We start from the raw sequence: 22,579 nt of genomic DNA on the forward strand, positions 1-22,579 counted from the left end.
ATTGGGCCAGCTCTTGCTGGTCTGCACTTTTGGAGGTTTAAGATAGGTACAGCCAATTGATGTTAGTTAACTACATCATTCCTGGAAAAATCAACAGCTCAAGCAACTGAACAGCTACTAAAAATAATGTCCTTTTCATGTGAAAATCTGTAGACAGCAAAAGAGGTCTCAGAAACTGACCAAAACAAACTGTCGTCTTAATTTTGCATTCATGTATTTGGATGCACTTTTTTACAGTAGTCTGCCATGGGTATACCATATTATGAGAAGGATTTATTTTGGATGAGTAGGAATTTCCTGGAATAGCTGAATTGCTGCTTGTACTTGTTGCAGTTTTTTTCTCCAACAAACAGCACATTGTAATTCTGGCACATAAGTGGGAAATAGGATTTTTTTTTTTACCTCAGCAGCTGCTCAGTTGTCATCCCGTAAAACTGTAGAAATTCTTCCATGAAACTGTAGAAATTTTTTATTTATGATAATAAGTCTTTATTCTCAATTAATGAGACACTATAAAAGAAGATACAAGAGAAAGTTACAAGAGCATATCAAAGGAGATTATGAGAAACCTGGGTATGTGTAGGCAGGATGAGATTTGTGCCTTGTGCACTTAATTCTATGCACACTGAGTGCTCTCATTCATGACAGTAGAACTCTTAATTTATAAACTAGCTCAAATGTAAATCTCACATATCATATAACGTACATTCCGTATTTTATATAGGAACAGGAAGAAAACTTCCACTATGCCTACAGAAAATGTGAGAAATTTAGAACTTTAGAGAAATTTAGACTACTAAAAGCAGGGAGGCTCTGCTACTCATCTCAGCAGCCTGAGGCTGAATGCATACAGATCTTCTCGGAAAAAGAGGAGTTGGGGATGGATTTTTTATGATTATGAGTCATAAGAAGCCAGAGCTGCATAAAGCATTGCCCAATAAAAATATAAAGTCACCTAAGGCATTAATTTCAGGACAGCTTTAGAACTGAGTCCCCTATTCTCCAGCTGAATTCTCTTTCATCAGAGCAGACCTATGTGCAATACTGCACCCTGGAAATGTGCCAACAGCTTATTCCTAGTTAGGATATTGTCACCGAGTTTGTGATGTTTAAATTGTGAATGAACATCCACACAAAAGAGCACGGAAGAGGAATCTTTGGGGGACCCAGGGAATAAAGTGGCATGATTTGGGGGCAGTGGAGAAGGAGGTCTGTCCTCTGCAGCCAGCACACCAGGAGGTATGCAAACCCTTTGGTGTTCACTTTCAAGCACTGAAATACCTTGGCACTCAGCTGAATGATTCCATTCAGTTTAGTGAGAGTTTTGCAGCTAGTGGGTTAAGAAAATAATCCTGAACTTCTGGGTTTGCTAGCCACAAATAAGTGTGAGAGGGTGAACAGCCACTGCACTCTAGCAGCCACCATGCCATAGCTTGCATTTCAATGGCCACAGCTGATGTTTTCATCACATTTTCAGCCCACATGAAAACACATTTTTAAGTATATTAAGCAAACTCCAACCTAGATGTAACTTTTTCCCAACAGTGAAAAAGACATATTAGCATTGCCCCAGAGAGCAGGGCCACATTCAGGTCAGGCATCAGGCCTACCTCTTAGTCACAAATGGGATGCAAATTGCTGTCAATCAAAAATCCCAGAATCCAGCCTTCCCACCCTAGCTGGTGTATTTTCACAGCAGCAGGCTCCAGGTTTGCATTAGAAATCAGTTTAGCACAGAAAGATACCAAATTAAGATCAGATTATCATTCTATTGTTGCATCCATGCATCCACTGCTCATACTGAAAGCTCATTCTCTGTTTGGGATAAAGGAAAGCATTCCAAAATTGTCTGTGATCCTGTAACTTTTCTGTCTTTCTACTAAATTAGCAGCTCTCCCTAGTCTTTCTTGGCTCTTGATCCCAGTTTTAACTCAGAGGGAAGTGGATGTGAAAACCTGCTGCCCTTCACTTCAACCAGCTTCTGTGAGAGAAGCCCAGAAGGAAGCTCTTCCCAGTTTGTCCACTCATGCTAACTTACCAGCTCTGGTCTCTGGTGGATCAGTGTTGAATTTAGTGGAGCTGCTCTCAGCTTACATCACTGTAAATGAGAAATGGAATAGCTTTTTTCATCATTAGTAACTCTAACTTCTTTATCTGTGGTTTTGTAATGACATCTGAAATTTCAAAGAGGAGAAAAACAAAGGAGATAGAGACATGAAAATGGACAAAAGACAGGGACTCTCCAGCTCCATGGACATCCCTGCTCATTAGAGTTCCTTAAGCATGTACTTTTCTTTGTGTGCCATTGATGCCTTGGAGTGGCCACCTAGAGGCTAGACAGAGTTAAGAGAATAAAGTAGGTGTTTATTAAAGGCCTTCAATAGATACACCTTGGGCAAAAGCCTCACAGAGGCTACACCCCAGATGGATGACAGTCCCCAGTTTCTAAGAAAGATAAAAGTTTGGTCTATTTGCATATCAGAGATTAATTGTCCAATTATAGCTTCAGGTAATGAAGTCATATTCCCCGGGTTTGTTTCCTCCCTTGATTCACTTTTTGTTTATACTTTTTGGGGTCTGAGGCCTGGAAGGATTGTTTTACCTGACAAAAATGTGAAGGGAGCTTACTGATCATCTATATGGAGTTCAGAGTCATACATTAATTCAATACCGGATCTGAAAAATATAAAACCTAAAAACTTAAGGCATCACCATCACAGGAGAAACAGTCCCCAGTCCCCAGAAGTGGCTCAGTCTGTAGGAATTCATTCTGTTCAGTGCTGTTGGTCTCTGTATGAATTACCCAGGATGACAACTGACATGCTTGCAGAGCCATATGTACCTCCTGAAAGAATCCCCCAAAGGAATAGAGGAGAGATCATCATGACTCAGGTTTTGCAGGAGGTGGAGGCAGGTCTCACCAGAGGTGGTCCAGACACATTACACAGCACAGCATCTCGTAGACAGTCACCAGGGTCTGGAACACCTACATCCCTCAGCTCCTAGAGGCCAAAGCAGTATTCCCTGCTGGGCTTTTCTGCAACACTTCTCATTCAGTGATGTATGTGACTGTAAAAACTGTCCCAAGAAATGGAATTGCATGGGCACAAGTGCTAACAGAGGTGGCGTCTGCTCTGGCACAAAAGAGATTTGTGATTTAAAGCTTAACTGGGAAACATACTTCATTGTTTCAAGACAGGACTCTCATTTTAGATCTAAATATAGGTACCATATGTTCCCACACACAAGCACAGCCTTCTCTCACTGTTATTACTGCAAAAGACTGTTGCCAGAAATGGCATCTTGCAGAAGTGAGGTCAGAGAAGAATGCTGTGTGCGTGATGAAATGAATCCCACATCAAATATGCTTTCCAAGTCAACTGCATAGTCAGGCATTGGAGAAGGCTGCCTAGGGAAGCTGTGGGTTTAATTAAAAGTTGTACAGATGTCTTTCAGGAATGGTCCCCTTGTGCTTAATATCATTTGAGAGCAAAGGAATGAACTAACTGGCCTCTGCAAATCCTCCCCAGTACTGTGTTTTTATGGTTTCTAACTCCTTTTTTTTGATTCTGGATTGAAGCACCAATATTTTTAGTGGTATGGTTTTGACATTCTACCATCAGATGAAAGAAATCTTTATGAAAATGAGTTGGGCAGTAAAGAAGAGGGATCTGATTCTGAATGCTTATGTTAGATGAGAAATTTATGAAGAAAACAGAATATTTTGTGATGCCTTCTAATATATATTTTTTGTAGAGGGCAAGCCAAGAAAAGGTGTGACATATCCATCGACCCTTGAATATTCTTCTTCAAAAAGTACAGCTGTTAAATCAGGCAAGTATTTGTGACTGACTATTCCTTACATCCATTCACAACTATCTGTCATAACTTCTCAGTTGTATAATACAAAGACATAACTATTCAGAGGCAGAAGTTCATGCATCCATTAGTATGTCATCCAAATCATTCATGGTATTTTTTTTATCTTAAGCATACGGAAATCATCTCAGACAATTTCTATTTTTTGGTCACACCATGTTCCACAGACTTCCGGTTCCAAATAGTTTCCCCCTTGCTTTAGATCTGTTTCTGAATATGATGGTGTGCTGGTTATATGCAAGCATTTGAGGTTACACATGTTGTTTTCTGCTAATGCTACTCATGTTATCTCTTGGGATACTCAGTGCTGAGAGTATAACATTAAATAGTAATATAATACAAATGAAAGAGATGGTACTGCACAGCAGCTTAACTAAGAATGCCACAATAAAGAAACACTCTGTATAATCATTTTAGTCAGCATCCTACTCTGTAAGACTCAACTCAGTTTAAATAATTTAGTTGTTTGAAGAGGTCTTTGATCAAGTTTCACACTGGTAGCTGACATTCTTGTGCACATGGATTACCTCTGTTACTGAAATGACACTTGGTTTTTTCTCCCTGTTACAGCTATGCAAGGTTCAGACTCTCCCTTGGGGATGCAAACAAAAAGAAAATAATGTCCCATACTACAGTGCACTTCCCTTACACAGTCCTTTTGCTGATTGCTGAGCCCGAGCCTTCTTGGGCATATGCACAGCTCGCTGTGCTATAAGGAAATGTGCTGTATCTTCTCCATGAACTCAAATGCCTGGGATTGGGTGCATTCATCCAAGCTACAGAGAGGTTACTTGGAGACCTCTTCTTCTCCTGTAGGTTATTGTTTGGTCCTTGGAAGAAAAGTACAGAGCTCTTTTCTCACAGAATCATAGAATCATTATGGTCAGAAAGGGTCATCAAGTACAACTCAGCACTGCCAAGTCCATCATAACCATGTCCTTAAGTGCCACATTTTCATGTCTTTCAAATATTTCCAGGGATGGTAACTTCATCACTTCCCTGGAAAGCCTGCTCCAAAGCTTGGCAACACTTTCTGTGAAGAAATTCTTTCTAATATCCAGTCTAAACCTCCTTTGGAGCAACCTGAAGCCACTTCCTCTTAACTGCCCCATCCCCTACCTACAACCTCCTTTCAGGTACTTGTAGGGAGCCATTAAGTCCCCTCTGAGCCTTGGGATTTTTTTTTCCAGGCTAGAACAACTGAGTTCCCTCAGCTGCTCCTCTGCTCCTAGTAAGACTTGTGCTCCAGCCCCTTCACCAGCTTCATTGCCCTTCATCTTTATATTTTCACTTAAACAAAAGCAAATTTAAATCTCAAAGCTGTAGTTGTTCAGACCAAATATGTGCAGCTGAATTCCATGCCTTTAATTTGTAAGACCTTTGCATTTGCAATCAAACATGTACAGATTTGTATATTTTTGACCACATATGCAGAAATTACTTGACCCAAACATTATGCTCTGCTAGAAGGGAGGGCAATACCTTGGGAATCTTGACTTTTTCTGAGAAATGTTCCTTAAATCACAGCTCATTATTCCCAACTGTAGCCACACCTGAAATATCAGCCCAAACATTTCAGAGCAGACCAGAGACAATCACAGCCAGGACTGAGCTTAGCAGGCTGAAAGCTTAGCAGTGCCAAAAGCCATGTAATGTAAGAATCAGTGTAGAAATGGGGAACATCATCAGTCAGGGTTCTGTCACACAAAATACCAGGAGCTTTTTCCTGCAGCAAAGCAAAGACACAAGTCTTCACTTTGTTCCTGAATCAAATAGTGTGAATGAAATGTCAGGATTCTAACAACACAGACAGTGCATTCATGCAGGGAAAGGCCAGGATTATCAGAGGAGCAAGCAACTGTTCTATCAAACCCAATGTCACTGCCTGATTTTGCCCATCCTTGTCCCACAGGTAGCATAGAAATCCATTGTTGACAATCTATCTTCCTCAGGCCCTCCTTGGCCCTATCAGCCCTCCTTAGATCTGCCACCTCAGCTCAACCATCTCAGCTGTTCTCTGTTAGAAACAGCTTGTCTTTAAGATAAAAGTCTCTGTAATATGCAGCCAGGGCCATTTTGTGAAAGAGAATTTCCTACTTACTTTTTAATATTAAAAAAATGCTACTTTTTAATTTTAATTTAATTACAGAGACCACACTGTTCACTTTGATACTTAAATCCATTATCTGTAGGAGGCAAAAACAGTTCTTTGACTATTACACTCACTGCTGTCAGATTAACAAAAAATCCTGCTTCATACCTGATCAGCTGTCAGAGATGCAATTTTAGTCCTCATCCCAGAGATGCCAGAGATTCACAGTCCCTGACATTTCTTTAAATGCTCCTGGTGGTTACAGTGCTTCTCAAATTCTGGGCACAGCCTTCCCAAAATTGTAACTCTTCACAGCTGCTCAAAACTATTAAAAGATGTTTAGAAAAAACAGTACAAAATTTTAGGAAAACATTAACACTGCAGTAAATTCTCTAACAGTTTGATGCTGCCAAAAGAGCTAGAGAATAACAAAACAAAACAACAACAACAAAAAAGGGAAGAAGAAAATTCTCCAGTGCAAAAAAGCAGAAGCAGATTATTTTGTGAGGTAGTAGTAAATAAACTATAATGAGTATTCCAAGTATTTTGGTGTCTCTAGGTCTTAGAAATAAAAAAAGAACAAAAAAAAATCTCCCTTTTCCTTCTAAGCCAGTCCATGGCATTCAGGATTTGGCCCCATAATGATCTCAAAATGTCAGGCAAGAAAGAAATACATCTGAACATGAATTAGTGACTGAAAGATTGCACATTAGCAAGTATTTCCCAAACAATGTACATACATCATGACCCTGGTTCTCAGAACATGCTACCGCTCAGAGGAAAAAAAATATGATGCATTAAATCTTATGAGTATTGGCTTGTTGGTGGCAAACCCCCATACTCCTTGCTCACTTCAGAAATTCTGTGAATACTGACAGGAGGTTTTGGGCTGCAAGAATGCCAGAGTTTGGCATGAAAGACAGGGGATGACTACTCCCTAGTTGTCACTCTTTCCCAGTAGGTAATAAAGCTCTGATTGGACTGCCAAACCTTCCTAATGGCATGTGGCAGGATGCCTTCCTTTGGGGACTGATAATCTCTAAATGGGAGACTTGAAATAATTTTCTTTATTTTTTTACACAGCTGCCTTTTCTAATGTACTCAATTTTGCTTCAGAGCCCAAAAAACCAGAGCAAGACCTAAAAGGTACGAAGAGTGCAGACACTGCTAACACATCAGAAAAAGCATCAGATCAAGGTAAGGGCTGGGGATCTTGGTGCTCTTTACAGTACCCAACCCACCCAATCTGCCTGCAGGTGCTTAGAGGGAGCATTCTGACACTGGTTACACAGACAGCTTTACCTCCCCCATCAAACCTCCTCTCCACAGCCCCTTTCCCACCAAACCAAACTGAAATGGAGCTTGAAGGGCTTCTGCTAATTCAGAGAAGAGGGCACTCACAGAGTTGAATTTCTGCCTGTGCTTTGGATGAGTTCAGGTTTTGTGAACTTGAAAATCTTGCATTATGGTTCTTGGCAATCTCCTATGCAGGGCATGTGCCCTGCAAACCCTTTGAAGATACAGTGAAAGAGATGGGTACCCTGCCTGCAGGAGCACTGGGAACAGCTTCCTCTTGTGTTAAAGGATCCACGAGAAACCCAGCCAACATGCACCAAGGCAACAGCTTTTCTTTGCTCTTACTATGCTGCTTCCTCAGCTTTTCTGATAATACTGTTGGCTTCCAGCTTCCTAGCTCCGCACAGGCTGGGGTATAAAGCTGGCCAGTGTGCCTGCTCCCAACTCCAGTAGACAGGATCACAGGGGAAGACTCACTGTGCCCTCTGTTTTCTCTCTTTTAGCACAGTTTCATGGAGCAGTGCACTGTTCAGCCCAAAAAGAGCCATTCATGCTGATTTTTTCAGCTGAGTTGTTTTGTTTTTCTTCTGAGCCCTCTTTCAGTATTATTCCATTAAAACTGTCTGAGATCTGAGTTTTTCACTGCCTAGCATTAGGTGATAATTAATCCACCAGACAGTTTCACAACGATGCCTTCCAAGAGGAGAACATCCAGAAATAGCAATAGAACACAAGCTTATGTTGTGCAGCAGTGAATGGAGTGTGCACCATTCCATTTCAATGTAAACACTGTCCCAGGCCATCCCCAGGGCTATCAGCAGAGAGGAAAGGAACAAGACCAAGGTTAACATGGAATATATTTTAGGGCAGTTTTTTGTAGCTAGCTGGAAAAGAAAATAGTGAAGAACCTTTTTTGAGAAAATGACTTGGAAGAATCTAAGCTTGTTGACTATTTTTATAAGGATATTTAGGATGTATATTTTGCCACTAGAATTGTCACTGTTCTCACAACAGATGATACATTTTAAAAGTAGTAGCAACTGTGAGATGAGTCAATCTTAGATGAGATTGGCACCTTCCAGGTGGTGATCTCCCCCACTCTCCTCAGCCAAAGCCCTGATGTTCCCTGTTCTGGCTCTGACCCTCTCCCCCAAATCATCTTTATCTAAAAGTTGTCTTTCTGTCAAAAACATTTCAGTGCTGCAATTTTTTTCTGGTCTATGACTCAGATTGGCCATCTTTACTACCAGATGCCAGCTGATTTCCATTTATATGGACCTTCTAAGTGCTTAATTACACTGAGAAAGGATGATGCCAAAACAGAATCTGCAACTGGCTGGTTGAACCATTTCATAGGTCTGAGACATCTGTCAGTTTGATGAGTGTTCCTGGCCAAAGCAGAAAAGTGTAGGAGGAGCATTAATGCTGCAACAGGCTGCTGTCAGCACCCTCTGAGAGCAGAGTGTCACACAGGCACCTGCACTACACATCCACAATGAAGGCACTAATGGCTCCACAGATGAGGGTGCTTGTAGGCATCCTGAAGAGAATGCCAGTTTCTGGGTTGCCTTAAACATGGAGTGCTGCAGCTGCTGCCACTTCCATCCATGTCCCACATCCAGCCACAGTGACATGTCAATGTTCCTACAGGGGACACAGCCCGCAAAGAGCATCGGACAACTCCGGGGCCGACCCCAGCCACAGAAATGGCCACCACAACCCCCACACCGACCACCACAACGACAGAGCCTTCCACCACAGTGCCACAGCCAACCACAACCCCTGCAGCACCCAGAACCACAGCAGCTCCAGCCAAGGCCAGACCTGGACTGCACAGGGGCAGAGATATGGGTCAGTAGCATGGATGTTTGCATTGCTTTCCTCCAGACTGACAGCTCTCCTAAAGTTTAAGGAACAAGATATACAGCTGGATATACCATGATTTAGAGGATCGTGAGTTCAGTAATTCAATGGAGAAATACTAGGAGTGGAAAAAAAAATTAAGTCCAGCAGACCAATTCATGTGAGAGTAAGCTCTCCATTTGCAAATGCTGTGATGATTTTCAGATATAAAGTCAATAAATAGTTCTTTGATTCTCACATCTAGACTGAGAGATCAACAGATAGGTGAAGACTCATTTTAGAATTAATTTTGTGATAACTTTCAATAGATTAAAGCTGCAATATATTTTTTGTAACAGCTTTTGAATTTTTAAGATTAAAACACTGTGGAGGAATTCTCATCCTTTTTTTTTTTTTTGCACACTTGATTTTCCTTAATCTTTCCTTCTTCATTTATTGTTATTCATTAGCATTGTGGGGATTTGCTTCAATAGCTGAAAATTAAAATCTCTTATTTTTAGGTTCTAGCAGTGTCCACCCAGCATATGCATCTGTGGTAGCTGCAGCAGCAAGTAAGTATGGTGAAATAAGTAAGTATGCCACAAGGCATGCAGCACAGTGGGTTTTAGGGCAACAATGATTCAATAAACTTTCAAGCCTCAGCAAACTCAATGAGTGAATCCAAGCCTGGATTTAAACTGAAAACACATATGCTTGTCCTGAATGTCAAAGATGCTGATCACCCACAGTTCTGAGGAAGTGTTTCTAGTGAGTATCTGCCCATTTCAGCTGTGACAAAAGCTGGGGTTTGCAAAACTTGAGACAAAGATTTTGCTGTTTGAATCATGTTTTCCTATTACTTCCTTCTGTCATACTCTTTCAAAGGGAGGCTTGGTTTAGCTGTAAAATACACAATGCAGAGGGCTGCAGAGCCACCTAAGCTTAGGGCTGAAAGCTCTGAAATGCTGACATACGTTAAAGCACTCTTCTCTCAAAAATCCCAGGCTGTGGTTCTGAGCCTGGCATACATGTGATGTTATTCCTGGCTTGCCACTTGTTATTGACAGCAGAATGGCAGCTGCTCAGAGCTCTGCATCTCAGTCCAGGAGCCTGCTCCCAATCCAGCCCACAGCCTGCAATGCAAGTATATGGAGGTGTTTTTCCATACACTGTGCAATTGCTCAGCTGTGCAGTCAAGAAAAGGAGAATATTTTCAACTGTTTGAAAGGTTCTGAGCATGGGGATATGATTGCTTTTGAGTGAAAAGGGAGCTGGGCTATCATTAGCTTTCATGCTCCAAAGCTATTTCTGAGTGCTTTCAACTCAGCTTTCCTCTCACATTACTGCAGTCATCCCCAGTGCCAAGTAATCCACAGCCAAGAACATGGCAGGACAAGTATCTTTTGGGTAATTCAGGTCTTGAGGGGAAGCACAATTAAGTTAAATTTAGCTGTGAGTGCAGAATAAAGGCAGGGGTTGGAGGGGTTAATTTTATCAAGTCAAATGTGCAGGTAGGTATGTGCATGGCAGGATTTACAGAAGTGAACACACTATTCAAAAGTGTTTAAATTCTGTGGAAATCTGCATCATTCAGTACCTAATGTGCCTGCTAACTTGGTTCTGCTTGTTGCTTTCTTTTCTATTTCCTATTCCCACAGGCTGAGCACAGAGGAGGCCTTTATTGTCTTTACTAGCAATTAGGAAACCCTGTTTGAGGTTCCCCAGTCAGGAAGATATGTGTGTTGAGAGTAAAGTTTTGGCAACACTGAAATCAGTGGGAAGGTTGTATTTGCTTTAATAAGACAAGCAATTTAGTAAAAAAATTGAAAACAAGCTCCAAACAAAACAAAACCTAAAAGCCAATCAATGACCCCAAAACAAAATCTTCACTAATTTTCCAATGTTTTCAGTGGTCACCTAATTGTAATTTGGATCCATCTTTCTTCACAATTTTCTTTACTAAAGTTCTAAGCATAAATTAATTCCCAAAATATTAAAGTTATCACAGCTAAGAACGGGTTATTGTGAGCTGGAGTGGTAGAGACCCCTTTCTGATTTCACAGACTTCATTTCTAGGATTATGTCCAGCATGTCAGTACCTGATATTCCTGAATTCTCCTGACTCCTTCCTGATTCCAAAAGACAAGAGCTGGATAAATTAAAAAATATAGAACATACAAATACAGTTTTGATGACATGACCACCAAAAAGCAGTTTTCTCTGTCTGAGGAGCCTTTAGCACCCACTGCTATTATTCAGGCCAGAGTTTCTGATTGTTGATATTAACCAGAGTTTGGCTTGACTGAACAGAATCAGATGTTCTCCTGTCCATCCTGCCTCACAGAGACTCACAGATCTACTTCTCTTGCACATTGGTAGTTTGCCTGCAAAAGACACCTCAAAAGTCAACAGCTATGAAACAGAGCACAGTCAGAATGAACACACCCTTTCCATTTCCAGCCACTGGCACTGGCAATAGTTCACAGGAGCAAAAGAAAAGCAGGATTTTTAGAGCATGAGATTTAGATTAGAGCATGAGAGCAGGGGCAAAACTGCTGCCCTAGTTCTTGCTGTTCTTTCCCCTTTATCTTCTGCTTGTCAAAGACCGAGTAACATAAAAAATAATGGAGAATCTGCTCCATTGCCAGACCTCTGCTTCAAAAATTTGATGTGCCAAAACTGCTAAATGAAAAAACACTGATGTGACTAGTGTGCCCTATGACAGCTGGTTCCTGCCTGCCCTACCAGGGCTTCTGCCTCTGTCCAACAGCAGCTAACCCAGCACACTCCCAAGGGCCACAGGCTCACTTGTTCTCTCCCATCCCAGCTCTTCAAGCAATCCTCTCTTGCACAGCAGATTGGACCCTAGATGAGGCTTGGGTCTAAATCCAGTGCTTCTGTGAACACTGCCATCTTAAATCATGTCATGATCCTTGGTGCCATGTTGAAGCACTGAGCTTGCAACTAAGCATCAGGCAGCAATTTCCTGGGCATTGGCAGGTGAGGTGCTTTCCTGCCCTCTGTGTCCAGGTGGGGTCAATGGCTCCATCTATTTTCTATTTTCAAACAGGGACTCCAAGCTGGGCACTGCCTACCATGGTGCACTACACAGATTTCATTCCCAGCTGTGACTTAATAGGGCAGTAAACAGAAAAGTATTGAAAGGACATGAGACAGTGGTAGTGTAAGTGCTGGAGAGGGCACTGGAAGCTGTTCTCCAGCAGGAACACCAGTAGGGCTCATGCCTTCAGGAAGCACTGGACAAACATTCCATCCCGGCACCAGGGAGAACAGCTGGTGTTTATTTTTGGATGCTGCCTTTCTGCCCAAGTTATCCCTGACTACTTAACCTATCAAGGGTGCTGACCAAGGTGCAGATGGCCAGGCATATTTTGTGCACAGAGTAGCTCCTTTTCTTGTCAAATCAGTTCTCATTATTCACAAGGTTCACTCTAACCTGCACTTAAACCGCTGTTCTCATCATTTCCTGCCTCCATGCTTCCTTGCTCACCACAGAACTTGCCAACCAAGATTTCTCTGCTTCACTACTTTGATTTTTGACATGGTTCTTGGAATTTGCCTAAGACTGTCCATCCCCAGTTTGTTACAGACTTCTCCTAGTCCTGCTTGGCCTCCAGCTTGCACAGAGCTCTGTTCTAATGAACACATATTCCCATGCCACAGCCTCACTGGCATCTCAGATTTGAAGGAAGAACAAGCCTTGCAACCTGGAAGTGCAATTCCAACTTTTCCTCCTCTACCACCACCATGCTTGCCCCAGCCAACAGAAGCATGGCAGGAAGCAGCTCACTGCAGGGATGGGGTAATGTGCCTTTGGGAGGTACAGCAGGAGGGATCAGCTCTGTGGCCCAGCACAGTCAAAAGGTGCATAGAGAGAAATCCACATTGCTAACATCAAATTAAAATTTAAAAGTGGCATAAAATACTTGGATACTGAGGTAATCTCTCCTTTACCCTCTTGTACTCTGTTTCTTCTGACCTTGTAAAGAGTGTTAGATATACACTGGGGCTCAGTCATGGCAAACATGAGACAAGGGCAGCTCTGAGACCCAGAGTTAATTTTCTACCACCACTTTGGCACATACTGATCTCCTGTGTGCAAAGCCTGCCCTGCACTATCCCCTACAACACTGACTGCTGCACACACAGATTTCCCCCTCCAAATCTGAATAGTCAGCCTGGTGTAGCTGTGGCCCATCTGGAGCCTTACAAGCTTAGAGTTTAAAAGCCTTGCCAGTTTTGGCAGATGAGCCCATTACTTCCATAACAGGATCTCTTTGGCATCTGGAGTTTACAAGGTCTCTCAGGACAGCTCCTAGAAATCCCATCAAATGGCTTCTAGTGGCCTGGAAGGTTCAAGTTTGGGTCAAACACAAGCTGCTCACTGTCACCTAATTTTGCAATGTCGAGCTCCCAAGGAGCAGCAATTCCTGTTTTCTGAAACAACCATTCAAAATGGTCTCATTGATGACATCTTATTGATAAAATAACCTCCCAGGCCCCTGCCAGTGTTCACAGAGTCCAGTAGAACATTCCCACTGATTTCATCAGGCTTTCAAATTAATCTTTCTGGGAAAACTAATGAATAAAGGCTTGTTAAAGGATAAGTTTGTTAACAGGCTTCTTAAGAATAATTAATGAAATGAACGGCATGACTAAAGACATGGTTTTCATCTGCAAATGATTTGAGCCTTTAGTATTTTTGAACAATGGGAATTTAATAACCCAATCACCTTTAAAAAAACCCTTTGTGGAGAAGACATGTCAGACACACGAATTCTCCCACATTATTTTCCCATTGTCTCATTACTTACGGTCTGCCTGCTTGCTCATATCCACTTAATCTCTGCAGAAAGGCTACTATCTGGTCTGGGGGGGTGGTTTTGGGGTTAAAACCTTCCTCACACAACCAGGACAATTGGATGGTACTGAAATAGAGATAAACACAGATCACCAGTGGGAGTGGGAGAAAGAAAATTACAAAGGAGAAAAAATCACAGAGGTAACTGCAGATCTTTTAAATGCAGACCAGAGACTTCTAGAAGTAATATCCATAACTAAAGGGAACAGACAGATCCGTATGACAGACAGAGCAAGACAGTCCTTTTTTAAGGAGGCTCAAAATATATCTAAGAAAGTCTATTAATGACAACTCTATATGTGAACCTTTAATTCTGAGAGCTATGAAGTGAGACTCAGTGAAAAAGCTAGGTAGCAGTAGTACTGAACCAAACATGGTGTAATAAATCACACTTTCCCACTTTGATGTCTACTTAGGACAGGTTCAGGCTGCACAAGGAAGAGGACAGAATACAGGTATGTTTAAATTTAACAACAACCAGTAGATTTGTACTGCTCAAATACTAGAAAACCTTGTGTTTAAGTTCCATGTGCTAACCAATATAATATTTTCAAAGCATTCAGGGGAACTTCCACCTCTGCAAGTGACAGGAATATTTTACTACACAATACAGGTAAAGGCATTACAATCCTCCTCTATTTCCTCCCCACAGATATTTTTACCACTTACATATTCCAAGTCATGCAGTAACTCACTGTTTTTCCCTCCTAACCATGTTCATAGCAGGCCGCAGTGAGGGGAGATATCACAGTGGTCATTGTGTGACAATAGTGTAACTTTAAAGGAGAAAAGTAAACAAGATTGATTAAACATGGAATTGTTCTCAAAAAAGTAGTCTAAAATAACTTATAGAGGGCTTTTATAACATTTGCTGTTGCAAAATGAGAGGAGAGTGTTGTGTGTGTGTAAGTGTGCAGGACTAAGGCCTGACCCAGCTCACAGGCCCCAAGCACTGTCAGCATCCCAGGACCCACTGCCAGTTGCTCCAGAGGACCAGCCAATAGCTGCACTGTGCAGCACCTACTAACACTTAAACTCTCTTGCCAGCCTCTTTCAGCCCTTTTACATTAATTCATAGTTTCCATCTTCCTTTTCTGTATGGTTTGAAAATGTGCAGAAGGACAATGTGGAGCCACTGCATCCCCTGTGATGATGCTCCTCTCTCCTCTCCCACTGGCATCCATTTAACCTCTTGCCTCTTTGTCCCATCACGCAGGTGCTCAGCACCAAGAGCCTGTTGCCACCTTCCAGAGGGCTGCCAGCTCTCCAGTCCACCTGGGTGAGCAAGACTGCTAGCAGCAGGTTTTCCACTCTCTTTAACAGTTTTAGCAACCACAAATTAGCACTTGTACTGCACGTTGTTTTCCTGCATCCTGGAGGAGGACCAGGGCAAGACTCATGCACTGAGCACCAACTAGCTGCTTCCTGAAAGGGAAAGGCAAAGCAAAGCTCAGTCACAGGTGACCTGGTGTTTCAGGCCGTGGGAATCAACATCTGCAAATTGTTTTCAAGTTTTCTTATTTGTTAGTCAAAACAGGAAACAAACAACCAGCTCTGCGCAGCTTTTCAGGTCTTCAATAGAGATTGTTCCTGTAGTTCCCAGAAACCTCTAGGCTGACAGTGAAAGTAGAAGCTGCTTTTAATACTGAGAGTTGAAACATCACCTGTACTGTCCTCTCTTCCTGGAAGTGCAATTGACCCTTCCCCAGCAAGCAGCTCAGTGAGCAGGCACTTTACAACAACCTCCCAGGGGCTCCAGAGCTCTCAGCACACACCAAACACTAACTCTCCCATGAAGGACAGCAGAGTTTCTCAGAGACAGATTTTGTCTGGGAGCACCCAGGGTGGGGTGCAGGATGGGAGCTGGGTTGCAGCAAGGCATGCAGAGCTGCACAAAGCCCCACAAGAGCAGCAGATCAGGTCCAGGGGTGGTTCCCAGGATGACCCAACAGCCCAGGCTGCCAGGCAAGTCCCCAGCCATGGAGCAGGTCTGACCAGCTGAGGCAGGGCACCAGGTAAGGGAGGCAAGGTCTGAGTTGAGATAGCATGGCACTAAAAGTGGCACAGGTACAAGGAGCAAAGGAGAGGGTGTGCACCTCTGTGCTGTTCCATGGATGCTTCCCACAGCCCTTTCTCACACACAGCCCTGGCCAAGGCAAGTGCTGCCCTGTACCAGTGCTGACCTCTGGCATGGGCAGCCAAACCCACTGGGAGGGAGAGACTGCAGCAGGTGAAGGCGTCCCTGGGCCCCGAGGGCTTTGGTGAGAACTGGGAATCACAGGAGGAGTACTGTGGCAGGGAAGAGCCAAGTGGTCATTCACATTGAGGTTAGAGGATGTAATTATGCAGGATATGTTATTATTTTTCCAAATGATTCCAGCCAGGTAATCTCACCCAGCAGTCTCCTGGTCAAAATGACAATTTGTAGTTGGCCTGGTTGCAGCATATTTAAAATGCACTTGTCCTAAGATGTACTCTATTCCCTCACTTTTCTACTCCTTTCATTTCAATCTCTTTCTCTTCTTTCTGTTTTTCATCTGTGTTTGTCTTTTTCATACCTTTTTGCCCATACCAAATGATGTGCTGGCTAATTCTCAGGCTAGCCAAATCTTTGCCAGAAAAACAGGAGAATACTGCTGAGTCTTACTTAAATCAAAGTCAGTATTTGACCCCACCTAATTGCTTAAGGCACCTTAAGGTCACCTTAAAGTGATTAAAAGGCACAAATTTTCCATCATAAATTATTCTGCTTTCTTTACCACAGAACAAGAAGGAAAAAAAAATACAAACACATATTTGCTGTATTCCCAGTAAGTCCTGATCCTTTTTTCAGTCTAGAATGTGGCACCTCAGATGTGTTGCTTTCTAGCAGCACACTTTTTAACAATCAAAGGAAAATTCCTGAACAAGTCCTTGCTTTCTTGGAAAGGCAGGTTGATCTTCTTGATCCCACCAAGAGTGTGCAAACAGCAGAGATCAATTCTGAGAGCTTGGCCATGATGTTGAGGGACTTCCTCTCATCAGCTCAGGCTGCCAGAGAAGCGTGCTAGGAAACTGCCTTCCCCAACACAGCAGTTACTTGTACAATGCACATTAACTCCCTTGAAATCCCATACTCACTTAGTCTTGAGTTTTCAAGAATGTTTTTCAAGGCAATTATACTGAAAAGTTTTGGTGGCGCCTTTCTTTTTTCTTAAGGAGATCAGTCTTGGAGTATCCTAAAAATCAACCCTTTTTTTTAATAGGCATCTTCAAGTGAGCCCTAATTATAAAAATAATAATTTCACTTTCAGATATACATTTCATGGACAGCTTTCTTCATTATGTGTCTAGGACAATATGCAAGAAATAGAGCTTTATCCCAGATAAACAGGTCTCTCAAAAAGCTGTATGTTCTGCATATTTGCAGCCAGCTATTCCCAATCCTTGGTACTTATCTTGTGTTATTGGTACTTATCTTATTCATTAGGATAGTAAACTGCCACAGAAAGTTCTAAATGGGTGAACTGAGAAGACTGGTTGAAGAAATATCAGACAGCTACCCACAGGGATTTGGACAGACTAGAGTACCTGTGGACATCTGAGCTGAAGTTGTTAATTGTAAATCTAGAAAAACCTCACCATTGCTCCTACTGATAGAAACCAGTCTTTTTCAGCATCTGCCTGTCTATCTGAAAAGCATCTGCTTTTCAGATGTTAAAGAAGCCTGGTTTCTGAGGGTGCTCCCTGACAATGAGGTGGCAGCAGAAACAAACCTGTGACACGTGAGATGACCACATTCCATTGTTCTGATCCTTCAGCTCACCTCCCTACATATGAAGAAGAGAAAAGAGGGCAAATCTTTGTGCAGCTCCTCAGCTGGTCCCATTTGCCATACAGTTCCTACTGCTTTAAACAGGTTTGCCACTGCAACTCACAGAGCACCATTATTTCTACAGAAGACTCAAGAAGTGCAGGGTCTTCTTCATAATTTGCTCTTTGTCTGCTTTTTCTTTTCAGCTGGTCAGGATGAAAAGCAGCCTCATATGAATCTTCCTTCCCCCAGTCACTGGGTGCTCCTCCAGCCTGGGAGGGGGAAGCACACCTTTGGAGATTATCTACTCACAAACTGGTTTCATTCACATTTGTTCTTCTCAGTGAAAGCATTCAGGAGACATGTTGTCCACTTTGATAACAAATGAGCATCAGCCCTTCTCTGTGGGCAGGGTCCCATGCTCTGCAACCATCACCCCTAGCTCCTGTTGGTGCTGTTTGCTCATGGCTCTGCTGAAGGATGTATAAAACTGGCAAACAACACTGCCAGAATATAAGAATATCCCTCCTGGTTTTCCTCTTGTTTCTTTTCCCATTACCCAGGCCTGCCCTTCCTTTACCTGATTTCTGCTCCTAAGCAAAATCACAAAAATTCTTCTGTGTGCTTCATGATTGACTTAGCCCTTTGTTGTTCTCGGTTTTTAGATCCTTCATGGGATGTTTAAGTAGTGCTCATCATAAGGAGGGAAATTACCCTAGCAGTGTAATTCCTACCCTAAGGGAGACCACACACCTTATTCAGCTATCAGACTCATCCAACAAGTCTTCCTCCCAAAGAGAAGCTGACAGCTCCTCATGGGAAAGGCATTCTAAGGACAAGCTCACTGCTCTCTAGGCTGGAGGACACTGGCAAGCTCCTGCACAACTTTGTTGAAGCCTATATTGCAGTTCACCCACTGGCTCTGGTCAAGAGCATACCAGCTCTGTGCAGCTTCTTGAGTCTTCAATAGAGTTAAATCTTTGCTTCCTGAGATTCCCAGGAACTGTTTCTGTCCTAGTCAGATGCAAGGGCATTCATCTGGCTGCAACCCAGAGCAAAACATCACTTTTGGGAACATCTGTCAGCAGGTTCCTAAAACAAAGACATTTTGGGGTTTATTTATAAGGGCAGCAATTTTGATGAAGTTATCTATTCCTAATAAGTGGAAAGCAATTTTTAGACAATTTCTTTGTGTTTTGGTGGGCTGAAGGGACAAGGAAATCTGTAGGTGAGAGGTCCTCACAGATTTTCAGTGAAAATCTGTGAAAAACGACTTTAACAAAAAAAATATACTGTGGTCTCTGCCTCAGTATCAATGCAATTTAGAGGAACAAGATCAAAACAGATCTAGTGAGGTGTATTTAAAAACTTAAAAAAGGTTAGTGCTCTGAGGGCAGTGATACAAGGCTCCTAATTATGGCTTGAAATGTGCATGTAAAAGCTCCCAGGTTTACTGATTTCCTCAGCTCCTCAGTTGTTAATTTAAGTATTTAATAATTGTCTAAACTGACCTCTCGACATTGATTCAGAGCTGTGTGATCTCTAGTATTTGCACTACTAGCAGTAAAAGTTTTTTTTTCTCTTTCATGTGTGAAAGCAATGGAAATAGACTCATGGAAACCTGGACTGAGCCTTTTTGACACAGGTAAATATTTAAAGCATCTAGTAACTAGTCTGGGAATAAGTGGTTTCCATCACACATGGGTAAAGCTAAATCTATTCATCAGGCCCACGAGATAACAATCTTGTTTTAAGAAGTAATTACAGCATTTTAAATTGTAAATAAGGTATGTTGTTTACATCTTAGCAGATTATTCTGTGCTTTTGTCACTCTTGAATTCCTGCTTAAAGGAAGAGAGGAGCTCTGGAAAGAGTTGGCAGCTGCACTACAGGAAAGGGATTCTAGCTACTGAAATCCATTTGTAAATGAGAAGGTATTTTGGGAATGTCACAGCTGAGATCACAGCTTAGAGCTGCAATCAGTGAAGAACATGACAGATTATCCTGATGTCAATGTACTTAGGGAAGACATTCAGATAAGAAAAGGAGGCTTTGTGTCAAACGTAAAGAATAATGAATATCGTTGAAATTTTCTGACATTTTATCCTTCAAAAATGACAATATGGAGATAAGAATATTTTATGAGCACTGGTAAAGGAAAAAAACCCCTACATTTGTAACAGGCTCTAGTAGCAACAAGACCAAGACTTGTGCAACCCGTAATCAGGAGCAGCTTCCAACTGCAGATTTAACAGCTCCCTTTCCTCGGGAACATTAAAGCAGACTGCACAAGATACAGACCAATTCATGACATGGCACTCTGCTCTTCCCAGGGGCCTCACCAATACAAGAGGTCTTTCCCACCATGGGTTTTGATGCTGGAGAGGGCTGTGCTGGTGGCCCTTATAAAGGCCATTCCCTTGAATATTCTTCTTACTTCAAAGCCACTAGTGTGCTTATTCAGGGAAAGCTACAACATGAGGGCCAGGGTGCAGAGGGATATTTTGAGGCAGAAAATGACAGATTGCATTAAATGCAATGAAAGGTTGGGCATGGGGGAAGGGATGTTTTATTAATAGTTTCTCAGCAACTGAAGAGCCAGCATAGACTAGTGTGATAAAGTCTGATGGATTCAGATTGTCACTTCAAAGGACTGGTTTCTGGCGTGGATGTAATCACTGCTGTCTTACTTATATGAATGGGAAGTTTAATCAGTATGGACAGCTGTGACAATCAGTGAAGGGAACTCTAATTAGCATGGCGTAGACTGCCCATGCAGCGAGTTGAAATTCCCATGGCAATACCAACAATAAACTGGACTGGCAGAACAGGGAGGCCCATAGAGACTGACCACCTCCCCAATTAGTTGGGGAAGAGTATTTGGTGGGTGACCTTATTGTTCCACTATGCACAAACCAGACAGCTGACCCACAACCTTCAAGACCTGATAATTGCACTGGCAAATAAAAATGAAAAAAGCAGCACTGCCTACACATGAGTTTTCCATGCTGACAAAGCTAATGTCAGCTGTATGCCTGGGGACAGAATATGGATCTTACAGGATAGATAAGTGCATGAGGCAAATAGCTATCTATGAATTATCCTTCATATACAATTTAGTTGCTAAAATGGATGGCACATGTTAATTTCTAATTTCACTACAGTGTTAAATCCACCTACTTTCTGTTCTGCAAATAAGGCAAGGTTGGGGGGGGGGGGATGCACATATGGGATACCAAGCTGACACATGTAAGATATGCAGTGTGCAGGCTGCAGGATGAAGTGTGGCTTTGGTCTGTTGCTGAGGAACTATTATGTGTCTGTGTAATTAAAGCCTGCACTGGAATATACACAGTCAGGAAGGCAGGCTGATGACTATTTTAAGTTTAAAAAAAAAAACCAAACAATCATTTTCATCCATGTGGTTGACAAAGAGAGGCTGTGCATGGCCAAGTCATGTTGCCTTTAAACTTCCACATCAGATAAACTAACCATAGACTTGCATAAGACTTGCCTTCCTTCAAAGGCAGGTTTGGTTTGTGTCAGCAAGACTTCAGGCCTGAGAGAGGTCAGAAATGTTTCCTGCAGCAGATACCACTGGATGGAATTGTTTGGTGTCACCCCTGTTCCACACTATTTTTCCTCAGTCAGGAACAGGTGGCCAGCCTCAGGCAGTGCTGCCCTAGCACCACCACTCTACCTCTGCCTGCTGGTGTTTCCTCCATCCAAATGGGCTTCCATAGGCAAACACACAACACCAGGTGCACTCTTCCCTGTTCCCTGCCTGGGAGCTCATCCCCAGTGTGCAAGACAAGAGGCACGAGCCAGCAGAGTGCTGGACAACAGCTCCAGCCATAAAAGATGAGGTCGGTCAGAGCCTGGCTTGCCAGCCTGCTTTTGAATGCATCCAGCCTGCCCTGGCACAAGAGGGCCAGCTCCACTAACTGTGGAGAGGCTTTTCTGTCACAAGAGCCAGTGCCAGGGTGGGTGGAGAGCTCCTGTTCCCAGTCCAGAAAGTATCCTGTCCAAAGTTGGGGCAGGAGCACAGGGAAGCTGCACGTGGGTCTGCAGGCACCACATACACAGTGACAAAAGCAGCACCAGCCCTGGGGCTCTCCTAACCTGGCCAGACATAGCAGGGAAATCCTCAAACAAAGCACACAAAGCAATCACCAACTCTTGCTGTAAACAAAGTAGGGCAACTCTCTGTGCTCTTTGCCTGCTTCACTCACAGGCAGCCCCGTGGGCTCCCATACAAGGCCAAGCCCAGTGCTCCAGCCAGCTCCACATCCTGGCTCTAGCAACAGGCAACAGCAGATGCCTGGGGACAAGCAAAGCAGAGGGAAATCACTGCTTTGGTGCTGCTGTTAGCAGCTCTGTTTGGTCCCTGCAGCAGAAACTTTCTACACTGGCAGCTGAATTCCAAAGTGAGAAGCCAAAGCACCCCTGTCTGGTACGGATGCTGCCGTGTACTGAAGCCTCCCAGCAGGGACCAGGTACCAATCAGGTCAGCTTTACACCAGGTCCTGCACACTCAGAATTAATACAGACATGGCCCCTGACCCAAAACTATGTGCAGCTTCAGCATGCAGCTAGAAGGACTCAAAAATGTTGTATTTGACAATTATGAGAGGTAAAATTTTAGACTTAACTGGAATAGAAATAGGAGTGGTTACAGAGGGGGATGGAGCTGGTACTTTCCTCCATTTTCTTCACAGTACTCTGCCTTATTATGGTTTGGTCCTTAATACCTTCAGCAACCAGCTTTGTATGTCACATCTTCCATCATATTTAG

The 22,579-nt window shown here is 42.8% G+C and overlaps 1 protein-coding gene and 1 long non-coding RNA gene across 6 annotated transcripts in view; one reads left to right on the top strand and one right to left on the bottom strand.

Moving 5' to 3' along the window:
* VIT (vitrin) overlaps positions 1-22,579 on the top strand; it is a 53,580-nt gene that overhangs the window by 19,444 nt on the left and 11,557 nt on the right. Inside the window, exons 6-13 of one of the 5 annotated variants that reach the window (XM_071429600.1) lie at positions 3,757-3,834; positions 7,055-7,168; positions 8,918-9,118; positions 9,631-9,681; positions 14,408-14,446; positions 14,548-14,604; positions 15,208-15,270; positions 19,382-19,429. In XM_071429600.1, the coding sequence (XP_071285701.1) occupies positions 3,757-3,834; positions 7,055-7,168; positions 8,918-9,118; positions 9,631-9,681; positions 14,408-14,446; positions 14,548-14,604; positions 15,208-15,270; positions 19,382-19,429 (651 nt within the window). The remainder of the gene's footprint in view (positions 1-3,756; positions 3,835-7,054; positions 7,169-8,917; positions 9,119-9,630; positions 9,682-14,407; positions 14,447-14,547; positions 14,605-15,207; positions 15,271-19,381; positions 19,430-22,579) is intronic. The other 4 variants (XM_071429607.1, XM_071429614.1, XM_071429622.1 and 1 more) reach the window with 4 other exon arrangements.
* Positions 251-7,015, bottom strand: LOC139591283 (uncharacterized). The gene is made up of 3 exons (XR_011679600.1): positions 6,140-7,015; positions 2,039-2,098; positions 251-510 (listed from the first exon to the last, which is right to left on the bottom strand). It is a non-coding gene; the product is annotated as an uncharacterized lncRNA (long non-coding RNA).

Source organism: Agelaius tricolor, unplaced genomic scaffold, assembly GCF_023055355.1.
Source record: "Agelaius tricolor isolate 1412-34295 unplaced genomic scaffold, bAgeTri1.0.p SCAF_1, whole genome shotgun sequence".
Lineage (NCBI taxonomy): Eukaryota > Metazoa > Chordata > Aves > Passeriformes > Icteridae > Agelaius > Agelaius tricolor.